Genomic DNA, 26,151 nt, shown 5'->3' on the forward strand with positions numbered 1-26,151 from the left:
TCGAAGGTTCTGTTGTATAGATACGACTAAACAAACTTGCGAGTGCTATCAGGAAAGTATGTATTGATTTTGTGCATGTGGCCAACTAGACATTCACTATAATGATTTAGATTTTTTCCATTTTTCGGAAAGTAGCCGAATAAAGTATCATATTACGAAGAACCTCAATGGCAGAATTTTGAAGTTCAGTTAACATTTTTGGGGTTCTTTGGTCACCGCCAGGGACCTTTTTTGGTTTAAGTTGCCCAATGACTTTCGCGATCTCCTTTGGCTGAAACAATGGTGGTGGGAAATAGATTCAGATTCGATTCGATTCTGCTGGAAGTCGTTTCTGAGATGTGAAGCATAAGTTTCGGCTCTATCTTCGTCTCTGCGGACCCAGCTGCCAGATGAATTTCTTATAGGAGTGACTGTTTGAATTGGAGAGCTGAGATTTGAGTGATTGGTACTGGTTGGCGAAAGTTTATTAATGTACGGCAGCCGTGCATTTTCTGTTTCTTGTTCTGAGCTCGATTAAGTGTGCAAGCGTCTTCTTAAAGACGTTGTTTTGACGACGGCGATCTTTTGGTTTGCCAGGCACGTCGCAGGAGCCTATTTTCTAGGATTGCCTTTTAATTTGCAGATTAGTTTTGAAGTGTTTGGTTGCCATGTCTCTGCTTGGGGTGTTGAGATAGTGGCTGCCTTCACGAATACTTCTTCAAGAGCATCGGTAGAGCTGTCGATGTTTAAGTGAGGGGTTAATTTGATGTGTGAGCTTAAATAGTTTTTATATTTTAACCAGTTGGTTCTGTGTGACGTCCCCCGTCGCCTGAGGGGGGGATCTATAGTTTGTGTAGTTTTAGTAGGTGGCACTTATTTTATTCACTGCTTTTTATTTCGATTTATTTAACTGACCAAAAAAAAAAAACTGATTGATTAAACCTCGGCTTAGAAGATTTATTCCAAGAATTGATAAAGAAAATGACTCAAAAGAGTCGAAAAATGTGTGATGCAATTTGCCAATTAAATTGAAAATCTAAATTCGGTCGGACATTTGTGTTTAAATTATCGGACTCTAAAGATCGCTTTGGGGATCTTCTTGTTTGTTTTTCGTTAGCGGTCTCGCTCTGGGAATTTTTTTGTTTACGGTAGCGGACTCCAGGGTTCGCACTGGGGCTTTGATGCTTACAATATCGGCTTGAATATTTACAGCATCCGTGCGGATTGAATGTGACTTTTCTTGGTGAGAATATTTTGAAGGCGTAGTTGACAGAATTAGCTAAACAGGGGTTTGTTTTGGATCTGTAGCTCTTACAGCTCTTGGTAAATTAGCTCTCGGCTCAAGTTGTTTAAAAATTGGCAAAGAGCCCCTAAATAATTTGTCCCAATATAGTGAAAAATTTAAATTGTTAATAACAACACCCACAAAAAGTACTCTTGTATCTATATTATATGGCTCACTTATTCACCGTGCAACTCAACGGCAATGATGGGAAGAACATTTGTGTTGTTAGTGTCAGCCGAGTCAACGACGAAAACTGACACCATAGTCAAAATTTCCTAACCGGTAGGTCAGGTTTGTCTCATTTTACTATTAATTACACTAAATGAGTAGAATATGAGAATGTATCAATAAAAGAATAAATAGGCGCCAAGCGCCTTTCCGAGTGGTCAGCAGTATTTTGAGCCTGCTCTGTAGCTCGTACTCGGCTATTTCCTCGCCTAATTGAATGACGGCGAATATCGGCTGCTTGTTCATCCGCACGGAAAGCAATATCCAAGCGCCTTTCCGAGTGGTCAGCAGTATTTTGAGCCTGCTCTGTAGCTCATACTTGGCTATTTCGCCGCCTAATTGAACGACGGCGATTACCGGATGCTTGTTTATCCGCACGGAAAGCGCATAGGTATTTGAATGTATGTAGGATTGCCGGTAAATAGTCCAATTACAACACGAAATAAATTTCAATGACTTTTATTCGATCGATATATTTTGGGGTTTTTAAATCTTCTCTTCTCCAAACACAGTATCGATACTATTATTTTTGTAGAGTTGCAAGCGATATGTTTATGTTAATAGATAGTGAAGGTAATGTTAACGAATAATACTGAAGTAAATGTCTAATATGTATAGCAGAACTATTGTAGACCTGACCACTCCTTGTTTTCCTTTCTTTTCCCACAATCGGCCATCTTGAATTATCATTCGGCTCGAATGATGGTTCTTCAGCAGTCTCTGATGTAGAATTCTACTTCTTTATATATTCTGCAACCGTTGATGTTTTGCCAGGACCTTAATGGTCTTCAGCCTTTTCTACTTGAAAGATCTACGATTTTCCAGTTGAATTTTGGCAATGTTATCCTGCGCTTCCATACGAACGGTCTCTTTTTGTTGGTCCAATCCTTCTATGTGTATAGCTCTGCTACTTTGTTTGTTCTCATTTCCATGCCCGTCAATATACTGAAAGGTGAAAACTTCGTGCTTCTTGGGGGTGTGCTGTTCATCACTTGCTGTACGACCTCTAGATGTTTATACCAGCTACACGGTTTTTCTTGACAAAGTTTTGCTAACAATGGGATCATGCTTTTATGGATGCGTTCCACTTGACCATTTCTTCGGGGAACTCCGGTGCAATAAACGCTGCTCCGCTGTCCGATATTATACGCCTAGGGTTTCCAAACACTGCCGCTTGACGAGTAAGTCGACCAATTACTACTTCTGTCATTGTATTTTTTGTCGGGTGGAGCCAGACAAACTAAGAAAACGCATCGATCACAACGAGAATGTAATTGTAGTTCTTTCTGGTCCGCTCTATTGGTCCCACATGGTCAACGTGATAGGTTTCCAACGGCCTTTCGACCTTGTTGGTGGGTGTCAAGTAACCTTCCTTTTTACCTGCCTTGACCTCGGGAATAATACATTCAACGCAACTCTTGACCACTCTTATAACTTTCTTCGATAAATCCGGTATAAAAAATGTCTTCTCAACTGCCTCTTGAGTTCTTTTTACAGAGAAATGTCCTTGCTTATGGGCCATACCAATGATTTCTTCCTCCGTCAGAGACTGCACCACGATCAACTCTTTGATGGGATCCTTGTAAAGTATGCCATGCTTAACGAAGAACGTGCTGTTCTCAATGGCCGCCATTACTGCCTGAACCCATTTATCCTGCGACTGTGCTTCCTGCAATTTGAGATGCAAAGTGTCTTCCAGCGTTAGACATGAAACTCGACTCTAGGCGTCCAGGTGCCTCATTTTACTGCCACTTCGATGTTCGATAACATAGTCGTAATCCTGGAGAAACCAAAACTTAAAGGGATTTCACCGCGCTTTTTCATTGTTAAAGCAAATGCATTGCAGTCGGTAATGATTTTGAATTTTATGCCAAGTAAATAGGCACGCCATTTTTTTAAAGCTTCGTAAAGTGATAGGACTAGCGTAGCGAAATTCTTGATGAACCGTCGATTTCATCCCTCCGTGCCGAGGAAGGCTCGTACTTCCTTTATGGATTTCGGGTAAGGCATCTTCTAAATCGCCGTAACCCGTCCAGGATCCGTCATCAGCAGTCCACCTCCGACTATAAACCCTAGGTAAGTCAGCGATTTGAAGCAACACTTTGACCTTTTTAACCTTCAGACTGTGCGCTACTCGCCGCAAGTATTTCAGGTGCGTCTGAATATCTGGAGCGAGGATTAGCAAGTCGTCCAAATACATGAAGACGTTGGATCTGAGCTCCGCTGGTATCACCCGATCCATAAGCCGCACCAAGCGTTGTGCCGCGTTGCACAGCCCGAATGGCATCATTCGAAACTGGTACAACGGTCTGTCTAGAACCGTGAATGCAGTGAACTCCTTGCTTCGGTCATCCAGTTCGATCTACCAAAACGCAAACTTGAGGTCTACGCTGGAGATATAGTGCGTCTGATCTATCCTGGTTAATAATGGTTAATGCGTTCAACTTTCAGGCATCCAGACAGAAACTGCCTTTTTGACACCACTGTTGTACGATTGCTCCATGGGCTTTTGCTCTCCTCAATGACACCAAGCTCCAGCATCTTATCGATTTCCTCTTCGACCACCTTTTGCTTCGCCGGGGACATTGGATACGGACGATCTTTAAAGACCCGAGCTTCTTCTCTCAACTCTGGTGACTCCGAGGCCATCCCTTTCAAAGGTAAGGAACTCCTCTTTGACCTTATCTAATGCCAGCTTTTCCTCCACAGAAAGGCTCCAGGATTCGGGTTCCTCCTTTACCTCATCATCATCTTCCTGATCGGCGTAGAGCTTCATATGACTGGCATGGATTTTTTCAGCTTTCGTGACGCCTCTCACCACTGACTTCCATACAACGGTTGAAGCTAGTCCGAACACCTGCCAGAAGTCGACTTCGAATTCGAAGTACGCCCTTTGCTCCAAGTATGGGCAAAGGTGACCGGCTTACTTACGCCTTTGTACTTCACAGGCAGCTCCACGTATCCGGTAATGGATCGGTCTTCGCCAGAAGCCGTACGGACTACGGAAAAGTACGATTGGGCCGTAACTCCCAGCAATTCTACCAGCTCCCGACAACCGTTGCTCAGCACAATTACACTGGCCCCTGTGTTCAACAAGCGACGAAGCCTTTCCTCCTCCGGTAGGTTTCTTAACATATACTTACATCTATTAGATGGCTTTTCTTCCTTTGTACCGTCTTGGCGGGATTCCATCCTGGGCGAGTCCCTCCCGCTTTAGGACTGCCGACTGACGGTCGGCTGACCGTTTTCCGCGCAATCGGGACATTTCGGCGTAATTACGCCAAGTCTGCCGCGCCGGAAATAAAACCTCCTCCACTCCGTAGCTTTGCAATCCTGGAATCCGTGCGCCGCAGCACCGCGATTCCAATAACCTGACCTGGGCGGTAATTCCGGCGGTCCTCGGCAGCATCTCTCCGTCTCCTGCCGCTCACAAGTTCCCGCTGAGTCATTTGCGCCTCCTTCTGGATCCGACGGAGTGGGCACCATCGTTTGGTTACTCGCGCCCTCCTGGAGTGCCAGCGGTCTGCTCTCGGCTGGCCTACGGACGTCGTTGAGCAACTTCATCATGTCCATGATCTCCTTCCCCAACGCCTGGCTAACTTCCAATAAATAATACGACAATCAATAATAGCAACAATAAATACTCACTACCAATTTCAAATTAAATTTTTCTCCTTTCACAGCTCTTGACCTGGGGAGATGGAACTGACCCTCGCCGGTGGGCTTCCGACCTAAGTCGTAAGTGGGGTTTCCACGGATCACGATAACACAATTAAGTATACACATCAGGGACTGAAACCGATTGGAATACCGGTTCCGATTCCGGTTTCGGTTCTTATAAAAATCTGTTAGCGGTTCCGGTTCCAATTTCGGTTCCTAAGAAAAATCGCAAAACGATTCCGGTTTCGGTTCCGATTCCTAAAAAATATTACGAACCGGTTCCGGTTACAGTATCGGTTTCATTTTTTTAATGTATAATCGTGTAGAAAAGTAATTGCGACAACATATGTATATATCATCATTCGCATTTATTCATGTTTCAATTACACATCAACAAGTCACAGAGCCACAACGCAACACATGTTTTGTATCTCGAAAAATCAATCATCAATTATTCTTCTCTTTGATTCTTGTTTGAATTGCATAGTTGAGGGACGCTTGTTTGAGCTCTTTTCTTTTTCTTTATTCATTCTAACCAATAACTGATCTTCAAAAAGTTTGTCTTTTACGTTATATCTCAAGGATGAAAGAATGAATCTAAGTCCAGAAAATAGTCGCTCTACACCAAAAAAAGAATATCGGTTTCGGTTCCGGTTTCGGTTACACAGTATGCCAAATAATCGGTTCCGGTTCCAGTTCCGGTTCCATCGAAAATAAAAATTTCGGTTTCGTTTCGATTCCGGTTCCGTAAAAAGGAAAGGGTTCCAGTTCCGGTTTCGGTACCGGTACCGGTTCTCTTCAGTCCCTGATACCGATATAAAATTAGAGGTCCTGGTTTTGACCATGATGCCATCACCGGTCCACTGGTAAACCAGTGACCAGGAGCAATGCCTCGGCAATGTTCGCCGGACAGCCTCCCGCTGTGTTTCCAATCTCCCCCGTCACCACCCCCTGGCAATAGCAACCTATCTAACAAGCCACAGTTCGGTATGACGGGGACGTCATCGCCTCGACCATTTATTTAGTTTTAATTGGCTGCCACTATGTTACGAACAGCTTATTTTCAGTGACAGTGCCGCTAGCTCAGTCTGCCTCAGGGCAGAGTACCCCTAATGCCACAGTTCGCAATATAAAAAAACATCGACAACTTCGCTGTCTCGCATCACTGAAACTATCGGACATCACTAAGAACAAAACGTAAACAAAGGTAAATATTTACAAACATCGACAGAAATTTGAGTTTTATTTGGTGGCTTTTGATATTTCAGCCAAGCGCTCCCTCCCTACCAAGTGTACCCTTTATGCTGCTGGGCACCTCACAAACTAGGCCTGACGACAACCCTCCTCGCGACCACGACGGTTCCATCTCCCTCACTGGTACAAGTTACTTATACATTGTGGGTTTTACAAACATTTAATGAATTTAACATTTAATTTTCAATAATTCATAATAATTTCCCTCCTAACCGATCTATCCTTCTTAGCCGTCAAGACCAAGACTTGGCCACCGTCTTAAAGAATTACGTGGTCAAAGTAGAGAATGTGTTTTCAGGAAAAGGCTACAGGCACCGCAAAAAGTTATGCACGGTCCTCAAAAAATACACACGAAGGGCGTGCGTGCTAGGAATTCTGAGGAGCTCCTGGGGAAAAGAAGGCAAAGGCCAAAAGGTATGTAACTGCACTGTAAACTGTACCATTTAACTAACACTCACCCTTCTTATTCTAGGCAAACGACGAGGACAAATACGGCTCTCGGGTCTAAATCCGGATAAATGCACAAATAGTAAAGACTAGATATATAATCAAGGTACATGTGTTTTAGTTTTAAATTTTCAGCCACTGTTGGCCGGGACGGAGGCCGATTGTCGTCGGCCTGAGCACTTTTTGCTGGAGGCCAGCGGCCTCTTCAAATAGGTAACCGGCGCACTCGGCCGCCCCAAAAAAAAAATGGCGGAGATCCCGAGATGAGGTAGACTTTGTAGTCCGGAACGGACTCACCGGAAAGTACTGGAGGTCATCGGCTAGGATGGCGAAGGCGTTCTCAGCTGGTCTTCCGTGCGTGACGCCAGTGACTGGCAGCCAAATTGTGGGTAGTATATAGAGTATTTTAGTTGAACTCCAAAGTATGTAGTCGAACTCCGAAGTATGTAGTCGAACTCCCAAGTAAATCTGCCATGTTCATTCATTCATTAGGTGGCACTACAACCCGATTCGGGTTTTGGCCGACCTCAGCGCCTCCCTCCACGCGCCTCTGCTCCTCGCGCGCCTTCTCCAATCGGAAATACCCAGTGCAGTCAGGTTCTCCTCCACTTGGTCCTTCCATCGGAGGTTTGGTCGTGCCCTTCGTCGTCGCCCGTAGTCGACCCTCGCTTCAAACACCTACTGAGCTGGAGATTCTTCATCCATACGCACAACGTGGCTGACCCAGCGCAGACGATGTATGCTGATGCGCCGGACCACGTCCACGTCGTCGTATAACTCGTACAGCTCGTGGTTCTTCCGAATACGAAAGTCGTCCCCAATCCGAAAGGGAGCAAATATCTTGCGAAGAATTTTTCTCTTGAACACTCCAAGCGCTGCTGCATCCGTCTGTGATATTACCCATGCTTCTGCGCCATATAAAAGCACGGGTAGGATGAGTGTCTTGTAGAGTGTTAATTTTGTTCGGCGGGAGAGGTCTCCATTGCGCATTTGCTTACTCAAACCAAAGTAGCACCTATTGGGAAGTATGATTCTTCGCTTGATCTCCAGGCTGACGTCATTCACGGTGTTAATGGCAGTGCCAAGGTACGTGATCTCCTTGACCACTTCGAAGGTATACCTGTCCGCTACCACATGGGAGTCTAGGCGCCGCGCCTCCCTGCCAAACCCACTTTTGCCGACTGTTTTTCGATAGCCGAAAATGCAGGAGTGACATCACGCTTGCTGCGGCCAATGATGTCAATATCATCGGCATACGCAAGAAGCTGGACACTTTTGTAAAAAAATAGTGCCAGATCGATGTACACTTTCCGCAGAACCCCTTCCATCACGAAATTGAAGAGGTCGCACGACCGGGGGTCGCCTTGTCTAAAACCTCGAACGGTATTAAAAGGTTCGAAGAGGTTCGTTCCTACCTTGACATAGCTGTTGGTGCTGCTCAATGTCATTCTGCAAAGACGTATTAGCTTTGCAGGAATACCGAACTCTGACATGGTGGCATATAGGCGTTCCCTCATGCGTGTCAATATTATTCTCGTGGGTTTTTTCCAGGATATGGCGTAAAGTAAAGATCTGGTCTATGGTGGAATTGCCAGGTCTGAAGCCGCACTGGTAAGGTCCGATCAGTGTGCTGGTATACGGCTTCAGTCGTTCACATATTACGCTCGATAAGACCTTGTATGAGGCTGATTGCCCGGTAGTTGGCGCATATCGTCGGGTCACTTTTCTTCAGAACGGGACAATGGACGCTGAGATTCCAATCGTTGGGTATGCTTTCTTCTAGCCATATTTTGCACAAGAGCTGATACATGCACCTTATCGCGTTTGTCTGTGGGCGGCGTTTTTTGCTGCAGCTGCGACGCGACACTCCTCGTCATACCATTGGTTCCGTGTGGGTGGGCGCTTGAACCCAATTCTTGTTTCAGCAGCAGCTTGCATGGAGGGATATGTGCGCCCAGAGTCCGCCGGCGTCAACAGGGAGAGGGATAGGTTGGTGGAGCAGTTTCGAGAGGTGAGTGGAGTATGCTATTGGTGTCCGTTGTGACCGTAGGCTGCGAGCCTAGTGACGTCAAGCTTTCGTTCATGTATGTAGTCGAAATCCTAAGTAAATCAACGAAGTATGTAGTCCAAATCCCAAGTAAATCAGCCAAGTATGTAGTCAAACTCCCAAGTAAATCTGCCGCGACCCATTGTTTTGGGACCCTGGTTGCCCTATAAATTATTAATAATAAATACCGCACTCTATGTTAACTAACATACCACCACTCACTTTTATTTTATTTTTGGCACAAAACTTAACTAAGGCTTCTAGCTTCATCTGTGTGGTTCGGCAATATGGCTGCGACTATACCCATATCTGCTAATCATCTTCGCTTCTGCCCCCCGCCATATTACATGGTCTCTCCCAAAATTGGGTCATTGGACACATGAATGACATTTAAGATAATCTCGGAACGAACCGGGATTAATCCTTAGATGGCCAGATTGCCCGCCAGATTCATCCCGCTGCTGCAACTATCGCCCTATCGGCCCAACTTATCGATAGAGTCACTCCCATCATCGACTCCATTGCAACAAAATTGTTAAATGTCTAACTTTTGCGAATACTTTTTTATATTAAGACTTGTATCATACAGAAACATCCCCTAAATACTACTTGACTGCTTGATTACAAATTAATTTTTATTAGCAATATCTAACTTCATCCCGAAAATAGTCGAAATCGGACCATTCAATAAAAACTTATAAGTGTTAATTTATTTACTTCTGCATATTTGTGAACAACCGCTTCACTGTATATCTCCACCGCGAACTTAGCTTAGCAATGGCATTGACTATATAGTTTATTCATGCTTTTAAATTTTTGTTTACACACCGCTTTTGCACAACTACAGCGGCTTACGGCCAACGGCCCATCCAAAAGCAATCGCTAAACCAGGTATTTTTCCAGTATTTACTTAAGTACCGTGCTGAAAAAACAGACCCGAAAAGCGGAGACCTCAGAAGGAAAAGTCAGTAAGCTTAAAACCTCGTCTGTGCAAATAGATTATTGTGAATCATGCGTTGAACGGATTGTAGTTGTTGGGCCGATCTCTGAAAGAAAATAAAACTTTCCAAACCGCCCCCTATCTTTCTATAGTCTATTAACACAGCCACAGCATAGTACTTACAATGAAGAAGTTACGTAGTAACCAAAAACCATACAATACCAAGACGCTTAACAAGGAGTAGGAAGATGGTCAACTTATCCAACCCGAGAAACCAGGCCGCTTATGGCTTTTACAATAATTTCCATCTCTGCATTTGCCTTTGTCTTTGCCTTTGGCTTTGAGGTCTGATCTTGGATCCCCAGCTAAGTTAAACAAATTAAAATTAAAGTAAACATCAGCTTCCGTTCGAAGCCCAATCAATTGCACCTTTTGCGTTCCAAGCGTCGCCAAATTGCATTGGTCAGCATAATTGAATTTCACAATGAGATGCGACATTTTCATTTTAAGCTGTTAATCTAAACATAAATTGAAGTCCTAAAGTTCCAAAAGAAAAACGAAATTTTTCGAAAAGTGGCGATTTATTTCTCAACATAATCTTCTTTTAGCTCGAACGAAATTTTTCGAAAAGTGGCGATTTATTTCTCAACATAATCTTCTTTTAGCTCGATGCAATTGACCCAGCGATGCTCAAACTTCTTTTACCAGTCTGAAAAATACATTTTCTCGAGATCTGCATTATAAGCGGCGACTGGGGCCGAATTTTCTGCAATTCGGCTCCGAATCGGCACAATAATTCGGCATATTACAGCCCTGTGAGCGTTTTGCCCTTTTCCAGGTAGTCGATGAAGATCACACCTTGTGAATCCCAAAAAACGGTGGCCATCACCTTTCCGGCCGATGGGACAGTCATCGCCTTTTTCCGAGCAAGTTCGTTGGGTGAAGCCCACTGTTTCGAGTGTCCCTTGGTCTCTGGTGTGTACCAGTCGGACTCCCCTCGTATTTATGAGAGAAACACATTTCTCTTAAAATGTTTCTTTTTCTTTAAAAACATAAAAACTGTAGGCCCTACAGTTTCGCGGATTGTGGGCGAAGCCCAGGAATCTGCAAACCAAGTCTGACTGTTCTAGCTCTTATAGTTTCCGAGATCTCAGCGTTCGTACGGACACATGGACATACGGATATAGCTACATCGAATCGGCTAAGGATCCTGATCAAGAATATGTGTACTTCCTAAAACATGTTACGTACTTTCCGACGAATTTAGAATACCCTTTAACTCTACGAGTAACGGGTATAAAAACAGGGCAATAAAGATTTAAACAAAATAAGAAGATCGCTATTACAAAAGATGACTTAAGCAGACAAAATTAAAGAACGCCAAATTAATGTAGTCCTTTTAAGATACCATAACGACCCGATAAAAGAAGGCCACTCATGGATTTCGCGTACCCTATCCAAAATAAAAAACTATGCTATTGGCCGAAAATGGCACAAACCATAAAAAATTATGTACAAACGTGCGTAGAATGCCAAAAAGTTAAAACTACAACACACACTAAAGCCCCAATGATGATAACAAACACAATTGAAACAGAAAGAAGAATCTGTATAGGGTATATTTATTTAAAATGTTTGGAAATTGTTCAATTTCAAGGTGTACTGAAACAAAAACCATTTGCTGCTTCATTTATTGAAGCCAAATTTATGTCGTTGTTCTAAGGTGTTAGAGAGGCTTTGTAGCTAAATTAAATGTTAAAATGTTAAACTTCAACGTTTTAATCTAATTGCGTTTTACTGAGTTTAAAGTCCGCGGTTTTACTGTTCCACCTATCGCCCTCTGCCCACGCCCTTACGCTCTTACTCCAAATTCCATTTTCCCTTTCTCTCCATCTCTTTCTCTCCAGCGGTCTGCTCTCGGCTGGCCTACGGACGTCGTTGAGCAACTTCATCATGTCCATGATCTCCTTCCCTAACGCCTGGCTAACTTCCAATTCCTGAGAGGCGCGATAAGTTTGGGCCGCTTGTGCGTTATGGGTAAACCCCTAGCCAACGATATTCGCCGTAAAAAGGAAAGGGTTCCAGTTCCGGTTTCGGTACCGGTACCGGTTCTCTTCAGTCCCTGATACCGATATAAAATTAGAGGTCCTGGTTTTGACCATGATGCCATCACCGGTCCACTGGTAAACCAGTGACCAGGAGCAATGCCTCGGCAATGTTCGCCGGACAGCCTCCCGCTGTGTTTCCAATCTCCCCCGTCACCACCCCCTGGCAATAGCAACCTATCTAACAAGCCACAGTTCGGTATGACGGGGACGTCATCGCCTCGACCATTTATTTAGTTTTAATTGGCTGCCACTATGTTACGAACAGCTTATTTTCAGTGACAGTGCCGCTAGCTCAGTCTGCCTCAGGGCAGAGTACCCCTAATGCCACAGTTCGCAATATAAAAAAACATCGACAACTTCGCTGTCTCGCATCACTGAAACTATCGGACATCACTAAGAACAAAACGTAAACAAAGGTAAATATTTACAAACATCGACAGAAATTTGAGTTTTATTTGGTGGCTTTTGATATTTCAGCCAAGCGCTCCCTCCCTACCAAGTGTACCCTTTATGCTGCTGGGCACCACACAAACTAGGCCTGACGACAACCCTCCTCGCGACCACGACGGTTCCATCTCCCTCACTGGTACAAGTTACTTATACATTGTGGGTTTTACAAACATTTAATGAATTTAACATTTAATTTTCAATAATTCATAATAATTTCCCTCCTAACCGATCTATCCTTCTTAGCCGTCAAGACCAAGACTTGGCCACCGTCTTAAAGAATTACGTGGTCAAAGTAGAGAATGTGTTTTCAGGAAAAGGCTACAGGCACCGCAAAAAGTTATGCACGGTCCTCAAAAAATACACACGAAGGGCGTGCGTGCTAGGAATTCTGAGGAGCTCCTGGGGAAAAGAAGGCAAAGGCCAAAAGGTATGTAACTGCACTGTAAACTGTACCATTTAACTAACACTCACCCTTCTTATTCTAGGCAAACGACGAGGACAAATACGGCTCTCGGGTCTAAATCCGGATAAATGCACAAATAGTAAAGACTAGATATATAATCAAGGTACATGTGTTTTAGTTTTAAATTTTCAGCCACTGTTGGCCGGGACGGAGGCCGATTGTCGTCGGCCTGAGCACTTTTTGCTGGAGGCCAGCGGCCTCTTCAAATAGGTAACCGGCGCACTCGGCCGCCCCAAAAAAAAAATGGCGGAGATCCCGAGATGAGGTAGACTTTGTAGTCCGGAACGGACTCACCGGAAAGTACTGGAGGTTATCGGCTAGGATGGCGAAGGCGTTCTCAGCTGGTCTTCCGTGCGTGACGCCAGTGACTGGCAGCCAAATTGTGGGTAGTATATAGAGTATTTTAGTTGAACTCCAAAGTATGTAGTCGAACTCCGAAGTATGTAGTCGAACTCCCAAGTAAATCTGCCATGTTCATTCATTCATTAGGTGGCACTACAACCCGATTCGGGTTTTGGCCGACCTCAGCGCCTCCCTCCACGCGCCTCTGCTCCTCGCGCGCCTTCTCCAATCGGAAATACCCAGTGCAGTCAGGTTCTCCTCCACTTGGTCCTTCCATCGGAGGTTTGGTCGTGCCACTCCAAGCGCTGCTGCATCCGTCTGTGATATTACCCATGCTTCTGCGCCATATAAAAGCACGGGTAGGATGAGTGTCTTGTAGAGTGTTAATTTTGTTCGGCGGGAGAGGTCTCCATTGCGCATTTGCTTACTCAAACCAAAGTAGCACCTATTGGGAAGTATGATTCTTCGCTTGATCTCCAGGCTGACGTCATTCACGGTGTTAATGGCAGTGCCAAGGTACGTGATCTCCTTGACCACTTCGAAGGTATACCTGTCCGCTACCACATGGGAGTCTAGGCGCCGCGCCTCCCTGCCAAACCCACTTTTGCCGACTGTTTTTCGATAGCCGAAAATGCAGGAGTGACATCACGCTTGCTGCGGCCAATGATGTCAATATCATCGGCATACGCAAGAAGCTGGACACTTTTGTAAAAAAATAGTGCCAGATCGATGTACACTTTCCGCAGAACCCCTTCCATCACGAAATTGAAGAGGTCGCACGACCGGGGGTCGCCTTGTCTAAAACCTCGAACGGTATTAAAAGGTTCGAAGAGGTTCGTTCCTACCTTGACATAGCTGTTGGTGCTGCTCAATGTCATTCTGCAAAGACGTATTAGCTTTGCAGGAATACCGAACTCTGACATGGTGGCATATAGGCGTTCCCTCATGCGTGTCAATATTATTCTCGTGGGTTTTTTCCAGGATATGGCGTAAAGTAAAGATCTGGTCTATGGTGGAATTGCCAGGTCTGAAGCCGCACTGGTAAGGTCCGATCAGTGTGCTGGTATACGGCTTCAGTCGTTCACATATTACGCTCGATAAGACCTTGTATGAGGCTGATTGCCCGGTAGTTGGCGCATATCGTCGGGTCACTTTTCTTCAGAACGGGACAATGGACGCTGAGATTCCAATCGTTGGGTATGCTTTCTTCTAGCCATATTTTGCACAAGAGCTGATACATGCACCTTATCGCGTTTGTCTGTGGGCGGCGTTTTTTGCTGCAGCTGCGACGCGACACTCCTCGTCATACCATTGGTTCCGTGTGGGTGGGCGCTTGAACCCAATTCTTGTTTCAGCAGCAGCTTGCATGGAGGGATATGTGCGCCCAGAGTCCGCCGGCGTCAACAGGGAGAGGGATAGGTTGGTGGAGCAGTTTCGAGAGGTGAGTGGAGTATGCTATTGGTGTCCGTTGTGACCGTAGGCTGCGAGCCTAGTGACGTCAAGCTTTCGTTCATGTATGTAGTCGAAATCCTAAGTAAATCAACGAAGTATGTAGTCCAAATCCCAAGTAAATCAGCCAAGTATGTAGTCAAACTCCCAAGTAAATCTGCCGCGACCCATTGTTTTGGGACCCTGGTTGCCCTATAAATTATTAATAATAAATACCGCACTCTATGTTAACTAACATACCACCACTCACTTTTATTTTATTTTTGGCACAAAACTTAACTAAGGCTTCTAGCTTCATCTGTGTGGTTCGGCAATATGGCTGCGACTATACCCATATCTGCTAATCATCTTCGCTTCTGCCCCCCGCCATATTACATGGTCTCTCCCAAAATTGGGTCATTGGACACATGAATGACATTTAAGATAATCTCGGAACGAACCGGGATTAATCCTTAGATGGCCAGATTGCCCGCCAGATTCATCCCGCTGCTGCAACTATCGCCCTATCGGCCCAACTTATCGATAGAGTCACTCCCATCATCGACTCCATTGCAACAAAATTGTTAAATGTCTAACTTTTGCGAATACTTTTTTATATTAAGACTTGTATCATACAGAAACATCCCCTAAATACTACTTGACTGCTTGATTACAAATTAATTTTTATTAGCAATATCTAACTTCATCCCGAAAATAGTCGAAATCGGACCATTCAATAAAAACTTATAAGTGTTAATTTATTTACTTCTGCATATTTGTGAACAACCGCTTCACTGTATATCTCCACCGCGAACTTAGCTTAGCAATGGCATTGACTATATAGTTTATTCATGCTTTTAAATTTTTGTTTACACACCGCTTTTGCACAACTACAGCGGCTTACGGCCAACGGCCCATCCAAAAGCAATCGCTAAACCAGGTATTTTTCCAGTATTTACTTAAGTACCGTGCTGAAAAAACAGACCCGAAAAGCGGAGACCTCAGAAGGAAAAGTCAGTAAGCTTAAAACCTCGTCTGTGCAAATAGATTATTGTGAATCATGCGTTGAACGGATTGTAGTTGTTGGGCCGATCTCTGAAAGAAAATAAAACTTTCCAAACCGCCCCCTATCTTTCTATAGTCTATTAACACAGCCACAGCATAGTACTTACAATGAAGAAGTTACGTAGTAACCAAAAACCATACAATACCAAGACGCTTAACAAGGAGTAGGAAGATGGTCAACTTATCCAACCCGAGAAACCAGGCCGCTTATGGCTTTTACAATAATTTCCATCTCTGCATTTGCCTTTGTCTTTGCCTTTGGCTTTGAGGTCTGATCTTGGATCCCCAGCTAAGTTAAACAAATTAAAATTAAAGTAAACATCAGCTTCCGTTCGAAGCCCAATCAATTGCACCTTTTGCGTTCCAAGCGTCGCCAAATTGCATTGGTCAGCATAATTGAATTTCACAATGAGATGCGACATTTTCATTTTAAGCTGTTAATCTAAACATAAATTGAAGTCCTAAAGTTCCAAAAGAAAAACGAAATTTTTCGAAAAGTGGCGATTTATTTCTCAACATAATCTTCTTTTAGCTCGAACGAAATTTTTCGAAAAGTGGCGATTTATTTCTCAACATAATCTTCTTTTAGCTCGATGCAATTGACCCAGCGATGCTCAAACTTCTTTTACCAGTCTGAAAAATACATTTTCTCGAGATCTGCATTATAAGCGGCGACTGGGGCCGAATTTTCTGCAATTCGGCTCCGAATCGGCACAATAATTCGGCATATTACAGCCCTGTGAGCGTTTTGCCCTTTTCCAGGTAGTCGATGAAGATCACACCTTGTGAATCCCAAAAAACGGTGGCCATCACCTTTCCGGCCGATGGGACAGTCATCGCCTTTTTCCGAGCAAGTTCGTTGGGTGAAGCCCACTGTTTCGAGTGTCCCTTAGTCTCTGGTGTGTACCAGTCGGACTCCCCTCGTATTTATGAGAGAAACACATTTCTCTTAAAATGTTTCTTTTTCTTTAAAAACATAAAAACTGTAGGCCCTACAGTTTCGCGGATTGTGGGCGAAGCCCAGGAATCTGCAAACCAAGTCTGACTGTTCTAGCTCTTATAGTTTCCGAGATCTCAGCGTTCGTACGGACACATGGACATACGGATATAGCTACATCGAATCGGCTAAGGATCCTGATCAAGAATATGTGTACTTCCTAAAACATGTTACGTACTTTCCGACGAATTTATAATACCCTTTAACTCTACGAGTAACGGGTATAAAAACAGGGCAATAAAGATTTAAACAAAATAAGAAGATCGCTATTACAAAAGATGACTTAAGCAGACAAAATTAAAGAACGCCAAATTAATGTAGTCCTTTTAAGATACCATAACGACCCGATAAAAGAAGGCCACTCATGGATTTCGCGTACCCTATCCAAAATAAAAAACTATGCTATTGGCCGAAAATGGCACAAACCATAAAAAATTATGTACAAACGTGCGTAGAATGCCAAAAAGTTAAAACTACAACACACACTAAAGCCCCAATGATGATAACAAACACAATTGAAACAGAAAGAAGAATCTGTATAGGGTATATTTATTTAAAATGTTTGGAAATTGTTCAATTTCAAGGTGTACTGAAACAAAAACCATTTGCTGCTTCATTTATTGAAGCCAAATTTATGTCGTTGTTCTAAGGTGTTAGAGAGGCTTTGTAGCTAAATTAAATGTTAAAATGTTAAACTTCAACGTTTTAATCTAATTGCGTTTTACTGAGTTTAAAGTCCGCGGTTTTACTGTTCCACCTATCGCCCTCTGCCCACGCCCTTACGCTCTTACTCCAAATTCCATTTTCCCTTTCTCTCCATCTCTGTCGTACTGAATCCTCCAAACTCTCTTAGCTACATTTTTTAAACTTTCTCGAACTAAATTTTCTCTCTCTTGAGTTCACCAAACTGTATTCTCCAAACTCTGTTTTCCCGCAGTGTCGTTACTACGAGTATTCACTGCGTATCCAAAAGCTAGCAGGCATCAGAACAGTTGATCTTCGCTTTTATTTGTGCTGAGTTATTAACCCTCTCACAATGACAATACTCGTCTAAAAAATATTCCGTTTGAGAATGAAAAAGTCACGGAGTGGGCACCATCGTTTGGTTACTAGCGCCCTCCTGGAGTGCCAGCGGTCTGCTCTCGGCTGGCCTACGGACGTCGTTGAGCAACTTCATCATGTCCATGATCTCCTTCCCCAACGCCTGGCTAACTTCCAATTCCTGAGAGGCGCGATAAGTTTGGGCCGCTTGTGCGTTATGGGTAAACCCCTAGCCAACGATATTCGCCGTAACTCCGATATTCGCCGCAATAATATAATAAATAACAAAATAAATAAATAAATACGACAATCAATAATAGCAACAATAAATACTCACTACCAATTTCAAATTAAATTTTTCTCCTTTCACAGCTCTTGACCTGGGGAGATGGAACTGACCCTCGCCGGTGGGCTTCCGACCTAAGTCGTAAGTGGGGTTTCCACGGATCACGGTAACACAATTAAGTATATAAGTTAACTGAAGTTAACCAAGCAGCGGCAATGTCCGATTATTTAAGAGTTCGCTCTGGCCAAACTGCTGACATAGCGTCTGGCCGGAAGCCCATGCATAGCGGCAAGCACTGCACATTTGCGTGGCCGCTATGAAATACTTTTTGTTAGCTTTAAGTTTTAGTTTGTGTCAGAGTCTCATACAATAAAGAGCATAAAACCAATCTCCGGCACTGCCGTTAATTTGTAAATTCATTTGTTGAATTGGTCACCGCGCCTCAAGGGCCGTGACAACGGGGCAAGTGCTCCCATCATAACTCCTGTTACAGGAAGGATCCCCCCCGGCAACCGCCAGGGAACTCAACCACTGCCTATAAGGAGTGGCAACACCCCCCCTGCAACCGCAAGGGGAAATCATCTCACAAATACCTCCGGCGTCTGCAGCATCATCGACTGCAGCGAGGGATAACTAACCACCATTACATTAACTACCAATCAATTTATATTTACTGGCGCCCATCGTAAAAGAACCATGTAAGTGAGCACTTTTATTTACACCATTTTTCTATGTCTGCATGAATTTTTTTTTTGTGTGTATAAAAAAAAAGAAAGAAGGGCAAGAATAGTAAAATATTGTGCCTTACGCTAACAAAAAAACTGCAGCCCCATAAAATTTAAAAAAAAAAAAAATTTTTTTAAATAATCTTTGTTAGTTGGCTGACGGTTTGGCATTAACATTGTTTACCTATTATAAAATATCTAAACCAATTATTGTCCCAATATTGTTTGCATTTCTATTTTTGTGAATAAATAAATGAATATTTCTACATAACACAAAAAGTGCGGAATAAAAATTCCTAACCAAAACCAAAAAATCGCTGGCAAAAAATTTTAAATTTCAATCGGAAATAATTCATATAATCGCGTGTATTTAATTCAGCTTTTATATGTCTTTTTTGTTACACAAGAATTCTTGGTATTAGCCGCGCAGTTTTGGTTATTTATTTTTCTTTTCCGTTTTGTTTCCCCACTCCACTTTCGAGAACACGATACGGCCGCGCATGCAGTGTGGCACTTTGTTGTTTTTGTTGTTTTTTTCTCTGTTTGCATAAGCGGCGGCTCAGTCCCCGCGCACCCCTCGCCTTACCGCTACTTGACACAGCAGTAGCGCGACTTGACGAGCCCGCTCACATAACTGAAGCGGTAGCTCAGCCCCCGCGGCCCCTTAACCATTCCAATCGCCTCCATCGGCACATAATTCATACATAAATATTTTTTCTTTCGGGCGACTTTATAGCCGCAGCTCCACATGAGCAATCCGTTTCAACAATATAGAAACATAAGACAACTCTCTAGCGATTCTGAGTCGGAGACCGAAGGGCCGGCCAGATCTTCCACCCCTAAAAGCGTTAACGCTAGCGCTCCCATACTCGCGAACATGGCTTTCAGCATGGAACAGATGACGGCCACCATACAGGCGGCCGTTCAACATGCTGTTCAAGAAGCCAATATCGAACACCAGCGCAGAGAAAACGAAATGCGCCTGGCTATACACCGTCTGACCGAACTGGTCAACGAAAGACAAATCGCTCCCGCCCAAGCGGAGGCTCCCCAAATAAAAAAATATGAGCCTATAGAAATTAGGAACGACATCAAGTGTGACGAGCCCCTAGACGCCGTCAAGTCCCTCCCCGAATTTTCGGGAGCACAGGAAGCATACGTCTCCTGGAGACAAGCGGCAGTAGCCGCATATTACATTTTCAGAAATTACGAACATAGCTCGCGCCATTATCAGGCGGTTATTATTATTAGGAATAAAATAAGGGGCCCTGCCGATGCCGTACTGTCTTCGTTTGGCACTGTACTAAATTTCGACGCGATTATAAATCGACTCGATTTTACGTACAATGATAAGCGGCAGATGCACGTTATCGAGCAGGAAATGGGTACTCTTAGGCAGGGAAATATGACCCTTCTCCAATACTACGACGAGGTCGAGAGAAAACTCACCTTGCTCACCAACAAAGCTACCATGTCGTACGAAGCCTCGGCGGCAAAAGTTTTGTGTGACAAATTCCGGGATGACGCACTCCGAGTATTTATCTCGGGTCTTAAGCGCAGCCTCACGGATGTCCTTTTCTCGGCAAAACCGAAAGATATGCCTTCAGCTCTCGCTTTGGCACAAGAAGTGGAATCCAACCACGAAAGATACTCCTTCGCGGCTTCTTTCGCCAAAAGCCAAGAGGATAAAGATAGGAAACAGCACCCGAAAGCGCAAGAGTACCGACAGGCCTCTGCGCAGACAAATGCACAAACAAATGCTGGAAAAAATCCGTACTACGTCAAACAACACAAGGCGCAAGTACACTCCGCCCCATACAGTGGAGGCGCTCCTGAACCCATGGACATCGACCCATCGCTGTCCAAAATGCTTCGGCCATCCCAGGCCCCGGCGTACCAAAACAGGAAGCCGGCTGAGTCCGATCGATCTGCCCCACACAAAAGGCAGAGGGTTAATCACGTCGCGCAGAGCGCGAGCGATGCTGGGAACAAATATGCCGCCGCAGCTTCAAGCGCGGCCCAGGAAATTGACGACGACGCTATTAATGATTACGATTCGGACGTCATAAATTTTTTAGAGGAAAGTCCCTGCTACCCGTCATCAGACGAAGAGTAGCAGGTGTAGAAATGAAGCTTTTAATAGACACGGGCGCGTCAAAAAATTTCATCCGTCCATACGAGGGGTTGAAAGGCGTCCGCCCAGTAGATTCGCCATTCTCAGTACATTCCATCCATGGCGTCACCACAATAACGAAAAAATGCTTTGTTTCCATGTTTAACTTGAAGGCTACGTTCTTCATTCTACCAGATTTGTCCTCCTTTGATGCCATCATCGGACTTGACCTGCTAAAACAAGCAGGGGCATCACTTAACCTAGCTTCCGGGCACCTCAGATGGGGCACCGAGACGGAAAAGCTAGAGTTCCAATCATGTCCCAACGTAAATTTCACTGAGGTGGACTGCTCTAGCGCACCACCTTTGGTCAGAAAAGCATTTTCAAAAATGCTAAGCGACAGGAAAAACGCCTTCGCAAGCCCAAATGAGGCGTTACCTTACAACACATCTGTGGTAGCCACCATCAGGACGGTTGATGAGGAGCCCATTTATGCCAGACCCTATCCGTATCCGATGGGAGCGGCAGATTTCGTCAATGGCGAAATCCAAGACCTTCTAAAAAACGGCATAATCCAGAAGTCGAGATCCCCCTACAATAACCCAATATGGGTAGTAGACAAAAAGGGCACCGACGAGGCTGGAAACCGTAAAATGCGGCTAGTATTAGACTTTCGAAAATTGAACGAGAGGACAATACCGGATCGCTACCCTATGCCAATTATCCCTATGATACTAGGGAATTTAGGCAAAGCCAAATACTTTACAACGCTCGATTTAAAGGCCGGCTACCACCTAATTATTCTGGCAGAACGTGACCGTGAGAAAACTTCCTTTTCCGTAAACGGGGGAAAATACGAGTTCCGTCGACTGCCATTCGGGTTAAGAAATGCTGCCAGCATCTTCCAAAGAACCATCGACGACGTACTGCGAGAACAGATTGGCAAATTTTGCTACGTCTATGTCGATGATGTCATCGTCTTCTCAGAGGACGAAAACGCCCACATACAACACGTGGACTGGGTTCTAAAGAGCCTACACGACGCTAACATGAGAGTGTCGGCGGAAAAATCGGTCTTCTTCAAAAAAAGCGTAAAATTTTTGGGGTTTGTAGTCACCAACGAGGGGACCACGACAGACCCAGAAAAGGTCAGGGCCATTAAAGAATTCCCTGAGCCCAAAAACGTTTTCGAAGTAAGATCGTTCATGGGCTTGGCTGGCTATTATAGATGCTTTATTAAAGATTTTGCATCAATAGCTAAGCCCATTTCGAGCATTATAAAAGGGGAGCTCGGAAATGTCAGCAGACACAGATCCAGAAGCATCCAGGTACAATTTACCGAGCAGCAACGGCAAGCTTTTGAAAAGCTACGTAGCATCCTGGCCTCTGAGGATGTCATCCTCAGATACCCCGACTATAAAAAGGCGTTTGATCTAACGACAGATGCCTCAGCATATGGCATTGGCGCGGTGCTTTCACAAGAGGGACGCCCCATCACTATGATCTCTAGGACCTTAAAGGACAGAGAAGTTAACTACGCTACCAACGAAAGGGAGCTGTTAGCTATAATTTGGGCGCTAGAGAACCTGCGCCACTACCTTTATGGGGTCAAAGATTTAAACATCTACACTGACCACCTACCGCTGACCTACGCGGTATCGGATTCCAATCCGAATACAAAAATTAAAAGATGGAAAGAACGCATCGATGAGTGTGGTGCCAAAGTCCATTACATGCCTGGCAAGGCCAACCTAGTTGCAGATGCCCTCTCGAGGCAACAACTCAACGTTGTAGAAGAAGAAGAGGCATTCTCAAGCGCGGCCACAATTCACAGTGAGCTGTCGCTTACCCACACAATTCAATCCACGGACAAGCCCCTCAATTGCTTTCAAAACCAGATAATTCTGGAGGAAGCACGCTCTCCGTCAAAGCGGAACTTCGTTCTCTTTGGAAACAAGAGACGGCATATTATTGACTTCACTCACGAGGAGTCATTGCTGGAAGAGCTCGCAACCATAATAGTTCCTAAAGGCGTAAACGCCATTCATTGCGATCTGCATACGCTCGCAGTGATACAGGACAAACTAATCCGACAATTCCCTGCCACAAGATTCTGGCACTGCAAAAACCGAGTAACGGACATTTTTGCAGTCGATGAAAGGCGAGAAATTCTTACTGTCGAGCACAACAGAGCTCACAGATCTGCCCAAGAAAACGTGAAGCAGGTACTCTCCGAGTACTACTTCCCGAAAATGGCCAAGCTAGCGAACGAAATAGTCATTTCATGCAAGACTTGCGCCAAGGCAAAATACGACAGGCATCCGAAGAAACAAGAGCTTGGCGAAACCCCAATCCCATCTCAAGTAGGAGAAATGCTGCACATAGACATCTTCTCCACGGATAAAAAATATTTCCTTACATGCATCGACAAATTCTCGAAATTTGCGGTAGTCCAACCAATTCCCTCTAGGACCATAGAAGATCTCAAACCAGCATTACTACAGCTGATGAATATGTTCCCTAAGGCCAAGGTCGTATATTGCGACAACGAACCATCGTTGAACTCGCACACCATCGTGACCATGCTGGAAAACCATTTCGGCGTTAGCATCTCAAATGCTCCGCCCCTACACAGTGTCTCCAATGGACAGGTGGAGCGTTTCCACAGCACTTTGGTAGAGCTGGCTAGATGTCTTAAAATCGATAAAGGCATCAGCGATACCGTAGAGCTGATACTTTTGGCCACGGCCAGATATAACAAGTCCATCCACTCGGTCATCGACAAGAGACCGGCTGACGTGGTTCAGGCACAATCAGGTGAGCCACAATATGGAATTCAAGATAAAATTAAACTCGCCCAAGACAAGCTCCGGGACAGAGAAAACGCTTCCCGCCAAAATAGAGTATTCGAGGTTGGCGAGAAAGTCCTAGTGAAGTCCAACAGACGCCTAGGCAACAAACTCTCACCATTATGTGAAGAGAAAACCGTTGAAGCGGACATGGGGACCACAGTCCTCATTAAAGGGAGGGTGGTCCACAAAGACAACCTTAGGTAGGCCGAGCGCGACCATGTTATCGCCCGCCTGATAATCAAACTTTTCTTTATCTTTTTTCTAGCCACTAGGCATAAGTTTGCACCCTTTATTATTTTAATCATGCTTTGATGGTGGGCTACCCAACTTCAACAAAATTCATAACACATCAAAATTACAGGTTTTCAACCATATCCCTGATTCTCCTTTTGGCCACAACTTCGGCACGCGTCACGGACTATTCCAAAGCCAAATATATCCCCATCGTTGATGGGCGAATCCTGATATGGGAGGAATTTGCCTTTATAAAGCACTCGGCAAATCTCTCGGAATATAGGCGCGTCATCGAAGAAACTAATGGGATGACCGTCATGTTCCCGCAATCCCACATGCAGAAACTCTTGGTTGTTGACGTCGCCCACTTACGCGACATGCTCGACTCTTTGAGCGTCCATCATAGAGTGGCAAGAAGTTTAGACTTCTTAGGGACTGCGCTAAAGGTGGTGGCAGGAACGCCGGACGCAGAAGATTTTGAAAAAATTAAATTTAATCAATTCCAATTAACAAATGCAAACAATAGGCAGATTAATATTAACAACAAAGTACAAATTCAAATTAATAAAATTTCCGCTACCGTCAACCAACTTCTGAGGTCGGCAAAAAAGTCCCAAATTGATACTGGGCACCTATTCGATATGCTTTTAACTCGAAATAGGATGATAGCAATGGAGCTACAGGGTTTGATGCTAGCAGTGGCACTTGCCAAAGTTAATATTGTTAGCCCCAGCATCCTAGATCATGCAGACTTGGAAGGTGTGTGGATGGAAGAGCCCACCGAGACCGCGATTAGGGATGTTTTGTCCGTATCGTCCGTTAAGATCTTACAGTCCGATAACATATTACATTTTATTATTAAGTTTCCAAAGATAAAGTCGGCCTGCAGCAAGATTACCGTTTTCCCAGTGTCACATCACGACACCATGCTCAGGCTGGAGGATAACGTCATTGCCGAATGCAACAGTGAGATCCACACCGTGGAAAAGTGCTCCCCGACATCAGGAGCTACATTTTGCCGATTGGCTCGCAGAAGATCATGCGCCCAAGAGCTTCACGCTGGAGGCACGGCGCATTGCGAGACCCAGCAAAGCGATTTACATCCCATCACTTATGTTGATGAAGGAATAGTAATTGTGAATGATCGCTCGGCTCACGTGTGTGTGGCACAATGGCACCTGTGCCCATATAAAAGGCACATATCTCATCACGTTTGAAAAGAGTGCCATGGTCAATGAAACCCGATTGGTCAATCATGACACGGCCCAGAAGAGGGCTCCAGGAGTGGCCAGCTCTCCTTCCCTGAACATCACCATGGAACGTAACGTTCTTAGCCTTCCATACCTTCACCGACTGAGTGAACGTAATCTGGAGCACATCAAAGAGTTCGGGAAGGAAATTAATCACCAGCGACTACATCAGTTGGTGTTCATAGCGGGAGCAATATGCTGCGCTCTAATTTGCATCGGCTTGACCTATCGGCGAGTCACTCAGGCCCGAAAAACCGCGGCCCAGCTGAAGGAGATGATTGCCCAAATAGGGTCGGCCGAGGGCGGCCTCATTCCTGAGGGGGGAGTAGTTAACTGAAGTTAACCAAGCAGCGGCAATGTCCGATTATTTAAGAGTTCGCTCTGGCCAAACTGCTGACATAGCGTCTGGCCGGAAGCCCATGCATAGCGGCAAGCACTGCACATTTGCGTGGCCGCTATGAAATACTTTTTGTTAGCTTTAAGTTTCAGTTTGTGTCAGAGTCTCATACAATAAAGAGCATAAAACCAATCTCCGGCACTGCCGTTAATTTGTAAATTCATTTGTTGAATTGGTCACCGCGCCTCAAGGGCCGTGACAACGGGGCAAGTGCTCCCATCATAACTCCTGTTACAGGAAGGATCCCCCCGGCAACCGCCAGGGAACTCAACCACTGCCTATAAGGAGTGGCAACACCCCCCCTGCAACCGCAAGGGGAAATCATCTCACAAATACCTCCGGCGTCTGCAGCTTCATCGACTGCAGCGAGGGATAACTAACCACCATTACATTAACTACCAATCAATTTATATTTACTTATACATCAGGGACTGAAACCGATTGGAATACCGGTTCCGGTTCCAATTTCGGTTCCTAAGAAAAATCGCAAAACGATTCCGGTTTCGGTTCCGATAAATTTACCTTTGAAAAATGTTTAATAGTTGTTGAACCCAAATTTT

At 44.6% G+C, this 26,151-nt stretch overlaps 2 protein-coding genes and 2 long non-coding RNA genes across 6 annotated transcripts; 2 read left to right on the forward strand and 2 right to left on the reverse strand.

The window, feature by feature from the left end:
• Positions 1–5,980: 5,980 nt before the first annotated feature.
• On the forward strand, positions 5,981–7,044 carry LOC108033070 (uncharacterized). 2 transcript variants are annotated; one of them, XM_044091533.2, is made up of 5 exons: positions 5,983–6,359; positions 6,421–6,549; positions 6,637–6,820; positions 6,879–6,935; positions 6,989–7,044. In XM_044091533.2, exons 2-5 carry the CDS (start codon positions 6,454–6,456, stop codon positions 7,027–7,029), a joined length of 378 nt encoding a protein of 125 aa, XP_043947468.1. In that variant the 5' UTR covers positions 5,983–6,359; positions 6,421–6,453; the 3' UTR covers positions 7,030–7,044. The 2 variants fall into 2 exon arrangements, 1 of the variants encoding a protein (XP_043947468.1); XR_001768660.3 differs by lacking the exon at positions 6,989–7,044 and having other exon boundaries at positions 5,981–6,359; positions 6,421–6,529; positions 6,879–6,963.
• A 1,712-nt stretch (positions 7,045–8,756) lies between these two features.
• LOC127011648 (uncharacterized) lies at positions 8,757–9,329 on the reverse strand. Its single transcript, XR_007764827.1, has 2 exons — positions 9,123–9,329; positions 8,757–9,064 (listed from the first exon to the last, which is right to left on the reverse strand). It is a non-coding gene; the product is annotated as an uncharacterized LOC127011648 (long non-coding RNA).
• A 2,759-nt stretch (positions 9,330–12,088) lies between these two features.
• Positions 12,089–13,288, forward strand: LOC122818069 (uncharacterized). Of its 2 annotated transcripts, XM_044091535.2 has the most exons (5): positions 12,094–12,364; positions 12,426–12,554; positions 12,642–12,825; positions 12,884–12,940; positions 12,994–13,288. In XM_044091535.2, the coding sequence occupies exons 2-5, from the start codon at positions 12,459–12,461 to the stop codon at positions 13,032–13,034; spliced, it is 378 nt and encodes a 125-aa protein (XP_043947470.1). In that variant the 5' UTR covers positions 12,094–12,364; positions 12,426–12,458; the 3' UTR covers positions 13,035–13,288. The 2 variants fall into 2 exon arrangements, 1 of the variants encoding a protein (XP_043947470.1); XR_006367568.2 differs by lacking the exon at positions 12,994–13,288 and having other exon boundaries at positions 12,089–12,364; positions 12,426–12,534; positions 12,884–12,978.
• A 1,248-nt stretch (positions 13,289–14,536) lies between these two features.
• LOC127011647 (uncharacterized) lies at positions 14,537–15,136 on the reverse strand. Its single transcript, XR_007764826.1, has 2 exons — positions 14,903–15,136; positions 14,537–14,844 (listed from the first exon to the last, which is right to left on the reverse strand). It is a non-coding gene; the product is annotated as an uncharacterized LOC127011647 (long non-coding RNA).
• Positions 15,137–26,151: the final 11,015 nt, after the last annotated feature.

Source organism: Drosophila biarmipes, unplaced genomic scaffold (genome assembly GCF_025231255.1).
Source record: "Drosophila biarmipes strain raj3 unplaced genomic scaffold, RU_DBia_V1.1 ptg000004l, whole genome shotgun sequence".
NCBI lineage: Eukaryota > Metazoa > Arthropoda > Insecta > Diptera > Drosophilidae > Drosophila > Drosophila biarmipes.

Coding starts and splice junctions, on each gene's coding strand:
- LOC108033070 (XM_044091533.2), top strand. CDS start 6,454: ATGCTGCTGGGCACCTCACAAACTAGGCCTGACGACAACCCTCCTCGC. Junction 6,550..6,636: donor GTACAAGTTACTTATACATT/GTGGGTTTTACA, acceptor TATCCTTCTTAG/CCGTCAAGACCAAGACTTGG. Junction 6,936..6,988: donor TCCGGATAAATGCACAAATA/GTAAAGACTAGA, acceptor TTAAATTTTCAG/CCACTGTTGGCCGGGACGGA.
- LOC122818069 (XM_044091535.2), top strand. CDS start 12,459: ATGCTGCTGGGCACCACACAAACTAGGCCTGACGACAACCCTCCTCGC. Junction 12,555..12,641: donor GTACAAGTTACTTATACATT/GTGGGTTTTACA, acceptor TATCCTTCTTAG/CCGTCAAGACCAAGACTTGG. Junction 12,941..12,993: donor TCCGGATAAATGCACAAATA/GTAAAGACTAGA, acceptor TTAAATTTTCAG/CCACTGTTGGCCGGGACGGA.